This window comes from Sinocyclocheilus anshuiensis, unplaced genomic scaffold (genome assembly GCF_001515605.1).
Source record: "Sinocyclocheilus anshuiensis isolate Anshui unplaced genomic scaffold, SAMN03320099.WGS_v1.1 scaffold856, whole genome shotgun sequence".
Taxonomy (NCBI): domain Eukaryota; kingdom Metazoa; phylum Chordata; class Actinopteri; order Cypriniformes; family Cyprinidae; genus Sinocyclocheilus; species Sinocyclocheilus anshuiensis.
The window spans coordinates 345,098-354,548 of record NW_015552603.1 but is presented as its reverse complement, the minus strand read 5'-3'; the positions used below and the strand labels follow the sequence as shown (position 1 = coordinate 354,548).

Below are 9,451 nucleotides of genomic sequence, written 5' to 3'. Positions count from 1 at the left end.
TTTATAATGGGTTTTAATGTTTTTGTCTCGTCGCTCCGGCCAGGACAAGGCATCACAATATGGTAAGGGGCGTAACATTTCCATCACACGCTTGAGGTATTCGGCCAATCACAACACACTGCCATGCATGCATGCATGCATGTGAAAATTGTCTTGAGAATTGAACAGATAATCTGGCTCATATGAAGAAAGAATATGGTGTTTTTCTGCTGATTAAGGGATAAAACAAGACTTCTTCACTGCACAGATGGTTGTCGAAAGTAAAAATGCTACAAAATGCATGATATTTTGTGAGAAAGTGTGATGTGCTTGAGCACATCAGACAAAACGCACTATTTTTTTTGGAATGAGCAGCCCATAATTAGTAAAAAAACTAGTGTTGGATTTCATTCAGCAAATATAATATAATAATAATAATAATAATAAAAATTAAATCTACAATATAAAATTGCACAACACTTTCTTTCAGAAATTCAAACCCAGAGCTGAAGGCCCACATCCGGAGCCACCTAAGAAAAACAGCGGTAAGTTGAGAAATGATGGGCGATGTCTGCACTTGAATGCTTTAGAAGACTTGTTGCGTAAGGTGAGGTTATTCAGAAATGCATTTTTCAACCTGTTGAGTTTCTTGTTTCTGAAAGTTTGCCAAAATAATCAATGGGATACTGAAAAGCCTTTGTTTCCTCTTTCTCCTGAAAATGTAAATTCTGTCAACCTTTTCTAGCACGCATGTCGTTCCAAACATTTATGTCTTTCTTCAGTAAAACTCAAAAGAAGAAGCAGAATGTTTATACTTCTTTTTATCATGACCTTCACGCTTTAAAAAAATGCCAAAATGTATTATAAACATACTCCATACTTGTGAAATTTAAATTGTTAATCAAAAATCTAGTTCATGAGTTTTTATATTTGACATCATTAAAAACCACATCAAATGGGATTCATCTATTGCACCGTCCACACAGTAAATGTGTTATAATTTAAAGTTTAAAGTGTAAAGTGAAAGGTAATGTTGGAAATGTGCAATTCATAAAATAAATCTTTCTTGAGGAAAAAAAATCCAGCTTTATTTTTTATATACAATGTAATAATAATGCTTAACATTAATGTATTAAAATGCTCTTGAATTACCATTTATACATGGAGGAAACTACAATTACATGTGTTTAAGTATATATTTCTGTAAAATTGATATCTACATTGCAGCAGAATTATCGTTGACTAAAATTAAAACCTTAAAAAATTGTTACTTGAAATAAAATAAATATTAACTGAAAATAAAACAAAAAAACGTTTATTTCAGCATTTTAGTGTGCTAAAATAACTAAAAATGAATAAAACTATTTAGACATACAAGAAAAACAAAAACAACTAACAATTAAAAATATAAAGGAAAATACAAAAATAAAAACTGATTCAGATTAATAATAAAAACTATAATAGTATCTCAGTGATACTAAAAACACTGCATTGCAATCAAAAATGGGCTAATAAAACAGATTTTATGTATGTATTCACATTAGTTGATTAAACAATTGATCATTAATTTGAATGAAAATAAATTATGAAGAGCTCTAAAAATGTGCATGCCTAATGTAAAGGTGTGAATGAGGTCATCAAATCATGAGAGAATTGGCATTTTTAGCTGAATTATTTCTTTCAAATTCTTATATTTTGCCTGAATATAATGATATGTTGTTTTACTGTAATTTATGGTCTAACAATTTTTTTTGTCTTTTTCTCTGGCTTTGATAAAACCTCAGTGATCGCTGGAAAGAGTAAGAATAAGGGGAATTGGAAGCTGCTGACCAAATCGTCCCTACTGGCTCTGGAGAACATGCTTGGTTTGTCCGTTCTGTGAGTAATGTGTTGTGTAATAATTATATGTGTGTGCAGATTGCTTCATCATCACGGTCTGATTGTGATGTTTTTTATGCTTTTGACTCAGATCTGTTCTGTCATTGAAAAGCAAAGAAAAAGAAGAATCGCAGAAGCATCTCAATCTCCTTAAAGATCAGTAAGGGACATTCTGCCAAACATCTTTTATGTTTCACTGTTTTTGGGCCCTTTCACAATATGTTTTCGTAGGTTCCTGGCTAAGTGTGCACAGCTTTCTGTTCCTCCGAGGAAACATGGAGACATTATGCATGTGTCCCATCAGTTCAAAGCAGAAAGTAAGAAGTCTGAGCACGGCAGGAAGACGCTTGAGGCTCTAGAGGTGATGAACGAGCAGATTCAAGATAAACAGTTGATCATGACGTAACTGGCCATTAACCTTTGTGTGTTTAGGAGAACATGCGCTCAGTTGTTAGCACTCTTGAGGAGATGGAGGTTCAGATGGATAGTTTGGAGGAGAAATGCAGGATAATGAGAAGCAAACTAGAGGACGAAGAAGAAAAGGCACAGGAGGTTCAAGCACGCTTCAGTGATTTGATGACACACAACTGGTTTCAGTTGAACAGTCAGTGACTGTTTCTAGTTGTTGTTTAATCATGGTGTTTGATTCTGATCTGTTCCAGTTTCTCCAGCTGTCAGAACAGACGGTCCTGCGACTTCCTGCTTTACTGTCTCGCCCAGCCAACAAGCCAACGCTACAGGTACATCACACTTCACTTCCAGTCAAATTAAACCGATGAACTACAGTCGAGATTACTTGACTAACTTTGAAGAAGTCATATTTAAGCACAAAATCAAAAGAATGATAAATTAGGTTTTACTTAAAGAGAAGGTTTTTGTTCAAAGTCAAGTCACCTTTATTTTTTATAGCACTTTATACAATAATACAGATTGTGTCAAAGCAGCTTTACAGTGTTAAACAGGAAAAACGTGTGCTGATAATGCAACAGGACAATAGAAAACAGTCAGTTTATCAGTTAAAGTCAGGTCATTGTTGATTCAGTGATGTCATCGTCCAGCTCAGTTCAGTTCTCTTCAAATAGTATCTGTGCAATCAAGTCAACAATGTTGCCAGAAATTGTGTCCCCAACTAAGCAAGCCAAAGGCGACAATGAGAAGGAACCAAAACTCCATCGGTGACAGAAATAGTTTTTTTGCATTATGACTTTATTTCTTTGCCAATTTTTACATAATTTTTACATATGCACTACAGAAAAAATATTTATACGTTAGAAGTCCATTTCCGCCACAGAATAAAATAAATAAAAAAGGTAATTGCATCTTTTTATCTCACAATTTTTTCCTTGCAATTGAGTTTATATCTCAAAATTGTGACTGACTTTCTTTCAATTGCGAGTTTATATCTTTCAGTTCTGGCATTTTTGTTTCTGCCATGGAATAAAAAAAAAAATTTTTAAATTGTGACTTTGCATCTTACAATTCAGGCTTTTTTTCCTCGCAGTTATTAGTTATTGGACTTTTTCAAGTTATAAACAATTTGCAATTCACAAGTTCATATTTCGAATTTTGGATGTTTTTCCTAAGAATTGAATAAGAGTTATAAACGTACATTTCACAATTCTGACTTTTTTCACAGAATAGCAAATTTCTAACATTTCTGAGTTTACATCCAAGTGTTAATTTCGTTGAAAAATAATTTTCGTTCATTTTCGTCAACAACATTTTTTCACCGACGATAACTAAATAAAAACTAATTTTGAATGACGAAAACTATGACGAAAATCTACTGACATTTTCGTCAACAAATAAAATTGAGACAAAAATGTTAGGGAGGGACGATTTGGTAAGAGATCCAGTCAGAACTAACCTCCTGCGTGGTCCAGTTTTCAGAGTGCACACAACCGAATCACGCACACAGAAAAGCGCCTCTCAGACAGCGCACGAGTACTGAATTCAGTTCTCTTTTGCGTCTTATCACACACAAATGGAGAAATACTCACGAAATTATGTCAGATTGTCTGTTTTGATGAGTATTCATGTAAACACACACATTATATTGAAAAGAAGACCATGTTCTTGTTTCTTTATTTAATCATAAGATAAAGACACGTTATGTGTCATAGCAGTTAAATCTGTGTCTATATTGCATGTTCAAACCTTAATATTATTCATATTAACAGGTAAATAGATGTTTTCTCCAGGAATATATGAGTTTGGAAATCTTAAGAGAAATGCTTAATAAATGCATTACACTGTAACTAAACCCATTAGATTCTACAGTAGATTTAGTCGACTATAATCTTTTAATGTTTAGTCGAATAAATTTAATGCTTAATTTGTGGTTGATGAATCAGCCAAGTGTGGCCATGTTCTCAGGCCGATTCCGCTTGTGTTTTTGTGACAACAGCATATTGTTTGTCCTAATGACAAATATAGCGTGAGGTTTTGACACCTTCTTCACCATATCTTCTCAAATACATGTTATAGTGTGTACAGAACTAGAAACACATGTTGAGAAACATGCCCTCACCTTATATGCAACATTAACAAAGTTATACAGACAGACTTGATGCAATCTTTTCAGGAAAAGAGTTTCAACACTGAACAGGGTACTTTTTGGAAATGTGCAAGTGATTCACAATGTGCTTTTGTTAATCAAAACAAATGTGTGACTGGGATCCAAAATGGGATGGTTGTTTTTAAGTGTAATTGCAGCTTAAATCAGATCAATGCAGGTTTCTGCAGGTCTTAAAAAGAAAGTTTTCATTTGCCCTTTTACAAATAAAGGCCTTAAAAGGTCTTAAAACATAGCAGGAAGTCTTATTATTCATAAAGTTATGACATTAAATGTTGGATGCACTGCAAAAAACAAATATCTTCCTCAGTATTTTTTTATATTTATATCTTCAATATAAATATTTAAACATCCTTAAATCAAGAAGATATCTTTACTTGAAATGCAAAATGAAGAATTTGTATAAAATGAAGTGAGTTAAGAACTTGCTTAAGAACTTGAATGAAGATTATTCTTGTTTTAATCATAAACATTCTCAGAAAACAAGACTACTTCTCTCATTTTGCTTCTTAAGAATTAAGAATAAAGGTAATTTAAGAATCTTCAGACATTTGCACTGGAAAACAGAACTAAAATACTGATAAAGAACATCACTTTTTTGCAGTGTGATTAGAAGGTGCAGTAAAAGTTATTTCCATATTCTAGTATTTGGAAAGCCATTAATGAATTAAAAAGAATGGAGATCTGTTGGAAGTTGTATTTTCAAACTCTGAAGTGTTGCTAATACTTACTATGTACTCCCTAGACGTTTACATTTAGAGGAAATACTGACATTTTGCATTCCTTTCAATTTATTCCTTAAAATGTCTTTACTTCTTAAAAAGGTCTTAAAGTCTCAAATTTACCTTCATAAATCCTAAAATAATGACTCCTGTGTGATTGGTCCTTCAGGAGCACCTCATGAAGATCGTGCCCAATCCTCCAGCAGTGATCAAAGCAATTCAGATGGCTCCTGTCCTCGAGGATGTGAGGACCTTTCTGGAGCTTGCACATAAACAGGTGGATGCAGTGCAAGCTGCTCATAATGACTGCTCAGCCATGGACTGACTATCACAGGACGAGACCGTTTCTTAAACTTTACACACAAACGACAGCTGATAACCAAAGTAACTGCTTATTTATTTAATAATAATACGTTTGCATAGAGGATTAGGCACAGAAATTACATTCATTTTAAGCATTAATGCAGCAATATCAAGACAAGTACTGGAATTCAATTTTCACTTTAAGATTTATCATTAATGGGAACCTTTCTGCTGTCCGTAAAGATTCTATATAATTAATCAACTTCTTCATCTTAATCTTTAAGATGCAGATATTTCATGTTTGGTTTCTTTCAACTGGGTAATGATCTGGGTGAAAAAAATTATGTAGGGCACATTTCTACTACATAAGATGTAAGAGAACAAACTTTATGCTTAATTTATGCCTGTAATGACCAGCCTTTAGTCACAGGAAGGAAAGCCTTTCATTTGCTGTAAGGTTCCTAAAATGAAAGTGCTACATAACAATGCATCACAATTAAATCCAGAATAAAACAATCAAATCAATAATAGGATGGATCTTGATGAATGTTTTTATGTCCATCAAGTGAAGTCTCAGTCAATCTCTTGTATAGAGATTTATACTGTATGTGTTTCCTGCTTTTAGTCAATGTTCATCATTTGTCTAACAAGCAGATCTGGAAACTAGATCTCAGATGTTGGTTTCAACCTTCTGCAGATCAGTATTTTACACTCTTCAAGCTCCCCTAAAACTGAGAGTCTCTCCTTCGTAAGGACTTTCTTCGTAAAGACTCTGACAATTCCTCGTTGAAGACTCGCTCAATTGTTGAGAGAAGTGAGGCGCGAACTGTGTGGCCGAGTCCACGAGCTGCGAACACGTACAGGACTGGGTTGAGCGCACTTTTTATGTAAACCAGAAACAGCGCCACATATGCAGCTACGATCGCTCCTTCTCTGAGCTTCTTCCAGTCTGGGCGATCGTGCGAGAGGGCCCTCAAAAAGCGGCAGGTGAAGTACGGCACCCAGCATGTGAGGAAGAGGAGCATGGTGAGGAAGAGTACGCGATAGAGACGGGTCAGACGCTGGGTTGTGTAACCCGGTCCAGATGATGAGGTAGGTGAAGACATTGCGCTGTCGGCCTTCTTTGCGCAAAAAATGACTGCGATATTGCACGACAAAAAGATCACTAGAGGTAGCAAGAATCCTGCCACAGTCTCCAACACATTTAAGGCTTGTCCTACTCCCAAATCACTTTCTATACAGGCGTTGCGACCCCCCGAGGAATCAACTTTGGCTGTGTTGATGTAGGGCACAGCGAACACTGCCGCTAACACCCATATTGCGGTGCAGGCCAGAGGTACAGCCCAACGAGGGCGTGTCAATCGAGCCCAGACTGGTCTAAGGAGACACAAGCAGCGCTCCACTGCGACAGCACACAGCAAGAATGCACTCGCATACAATCCGAGGCATCGCAAATAAATCACCAGCTTGCACACAGGTACCCCCAATGTCCAATTGAAGTGGTTCACCAAGTAGGGCAGCATCAGTGGTGTACGTAACAACAGCACCAAGTCGGCAAATGCCAGGTTCACCACATAGATCCGGAAGCTGTCGGCACTCTGTGTCTCACTGGCAGCTCTTCTGTTGCGGCACCAAATGCGAACCCCCAATGCCCAGACCACCAGACCGTTTAGAGAAACACCCACAATGAAGATCATCACGGTCACGATCATCTGCAGCACACGTATGCCCTCTCTGGAGTAGATGGAGGAATCGGTGTGGTTGGAGGTGACATTGATCGGATCTTTGGCAGACATTGATTCTCTGTGGAAATACAGGTGAGAAACGTTCATGTGCAAACTCTTCCAAAACACGGTTCATGATCATGGAAAGCATTTCATTAGCTTAAGAAACACATCTTTATGGTCACTGGTGATAAAATGGGGGAAGTTGCATGCAATTTCCTCTTTTCTTTTCAGAAGCATTTTGAAATGCTTTTTCAATGAAATGAAGTATGGCCATGTCACAATACTTTCTTTTTTTTCTTCTTTTTTAAAATTATTATTTTATGTAGCTACTAGGTATATTTTAACAACTGCTTGAATTAAAATACACTTTAGGTCACCAGAAGTCATATAAGACATTCAAGATTGACTCTTTGTTGGTTTTCTGCTGAAAACCCAAGACCCACCTTTCCATTAAACTTACTTTATTAAGTGCTTGTTTAATAAGATTTGACCAGAAAAGTTTTAGAATTATCATGTTAATGTAAAACATAATTTTTACTGTATTTGTTTTTATATGCACCACTTGCATATTTCATAACTCAATTCTTAATATGCAAGTAGCCTCAGTTGTTGACATGGCATGCATAAACACTATGTTAAAGAGATAGTTCACCCAAGAATGAAAATTTTGTCTTCATTTACTCACCCTCATGTCGTTCCAAACCTGTATGAATTTCTTTCTTCTGCTGAACACAAAAGAAGATATTTTAAAGAATGTAACCTAGCAGTTACTGGTTTTTCATTGTTTTTTTTCTCCCATTTTGGTTACCCATATTCTTCAAAATAAATTTTCAACAGAAGAAAGAAACTCAGTAAATGAGTAAATGACGACAGAATTTTCATTTTTGGGTAAACATTCTCTTTAAGACTAAAGAACTTTAGTTTGACCAAATAGCAGTTAACCAAGGGATAATCAGTCTGTCTTTTCAGATTCACATTAGACCAATCTACATTATGTAAATGGCTTAAAAAGTTATGACCAGTCTTAAAGAAAAACTTGTAAGACTAGTCTAAGCAGTCTATGCAACCACCCACAGATTAAAACGTAAAAATAATAAACATTTCAGGGAGCCTAGTTTGTCGTCAGTAGTGCTAGTGCTCAAACCTCTAAACAAAAGACGATATTCTGAAAAATGTTGGTAAACAAACAGTTGCTGGTAGCCACTGACTTCCATAATATGGGGAAAAAATACAATGGAAGTCAAAGGCTACCATCAGCTGTTTGGTTCCCAACATTCTTCAAAATATTGGCTTTTGTGTTCAGTAGAAGAAAGTAAGTCATACAGGTTTGGAACAACGTGAGGGTGAGAAAATAATGACAAAATGTAAATTTTTTGGGTGAACTATTCCTTTAAATGTTAAAATTGATCACGTAAATGCAGCATTTGAGCTCCAGACTTGAATTATTCCTCAAATCATGTGAGTGATCAAATGCACAATTTTTACCTGCTGGACTAGAAAATAGATGAAAAAAGAAAATAGGTACAGACCCATATCTAGAGACCAGAAGATCACAGAGACCTGATAGTTGACTCTTTTGACAGTAAAACCCAGTGCTCTAGCAATCACTGAACACCTTTGCAGTGGACTAGCAAATACAGGTAACATTGTGAGGCCATGTGGCGTGATGCTGTGCATGTTCCTAGGAACGGTGAGTTGCAGGAATGTTAGCTTTATCACCTGAAGGCTTAGCATTATTTCACCCACAGCTGTCCTCCCGTTCACAACCTGTTTACACACATCCATAATGCATTCCTGGCATGTGAACACACCTTCAGCGCTGCTCATCTAAAATATGTTCACTGCATGTGAGCCTTTTTGCAAACTTAAACTCTGATAAACAATTGATTTCGCATTTATTTATTTTTTGATGTTATTTTTTTTTTAAGAGTAGATTTATTTGTTATAGTAGGAGTACGTCTTACCTTCTTATGAGGCTTTGGTCGACTTGTGTGCATTGACTCAGGAATCTGAGAGCTTTGGCATGGGTGGTTAACGCCGTTTGAGCTGATGGAGGATAAAAACTAAGAGGGAGTGTTTTCTATGCTTATCAGTGGGAGGATTTTAGTCTTTCGTTTTGATTGCAACATTAATGGACAGCATGAAACGACCTAAATATAGTTTATTAATAGTGGTTCATTAATGTGTTACACTGATTTTCTGAATTTGTTTATTGAGTATGATAAGGGGCAGTTCAGCAAATGCTTAATGAGGTTTATGGCTTATTT

At 35.9% G+C, this 9,451-nt stretch overlaps 2 protein-coding genes across 5 annotated transcripts in view; one reads left to right on the top strand and one right to left on the bottom strand.

The window, feature by feature from the left end:
• The window catches only part of cenpq (centromere protein Q), an 8,880-nt gene extending 2,940 nt beyond the window's left edge, over nucleotides 1–5,940 (top strand). For both annotated transcript variants that reach the window (XM_016456856.1, XM_016456857.1), the window contains exons 3-9: nucleotides 470–524; nucleotides 1,764–1,857; nucleotides 1,949–2,017; nucleotides 2,089–2,218; nucleotides 2,290–2,409; nucleotides 2,520–2,597; nucleotides 5,324–5,940. In XM_016456856.1, coding sequence (XP_016312342.1) covers nucleotides 470–524; nucleotides 1,764–1,857; nucleotides 1,949–2,017; nucleotides 2,089–2,218; nucleotides 2,290–2,409; nucleotides 2,520–2,597; nucleotides 5,324–5,479 — 702 coding nt within the window. In that variant the 3' untranslated portion in view covers nucleotides 5,480–5,940. The remainder of the gene's footprint in view (nucleotides 1–469; nucleotides 525–1,763; nucleotides 1,858–1,948; nucleotides 2,018–2,088; nucleotides 2,219–2,289; nucleotides 2,410–2,519; nucleotides 2,598–5,323) is intronic.
• A 93-nt stretch (nucleotides 5,941–6,033) lies between these two features.
• On the bottom strand, nucleotides 6,034–9,229 carry LOC107665816 (C3a anaphylatoxin chemotactic receptor). Of its 3 annotated transcripts, none has more exons than XM_016456849.1 (2): nucleotides 9,149–9,229; nucleotides 6,034–7,260 (listed from the first exon to the last, which is right to left on the bottom strand). In XM_016456849.1, exon 2 carries the CDS (start codon nucleotides 7,251–7,253, stop codon nucleotides 6,183–6,185), a length of 1,071 nt encoding a protein of 356 aa, XP_016312335.1. In that variant the 5' UTR covers nucleotides 7,254–7,260; nucleotides 9,149–9,229; the 3' UTR covers nucleotides 6,034–6,182. The 3 variants fall into 3 exon arrangements, with proteins under 3 accessions (XP_016312335.1, XP_016312337.1, XP_016312336.1); XM_016456851.1 differs by lacking the exon at nucleotides 9,149–9,229 and adding an exon at nucleotides 8,714–8,980; XM_016456850.1 differs by lacking the exon at nucleotides 9,149–9,229 and adding an exon at nucleotides 7,870–7,902.
• Nucleotides 9,230–9,451: the final 222 nt, after the last annotated feature.

What these genes read in the sequence shown, in the direction of transcription:
- LOC107665816 (XM_016456849.1), bottom strand. Translation starts at nt 7,253, where the DNA reads ATGTCTGCCAAAGATCCGATCAATGTCACCTCCAACCACACCGATTCC.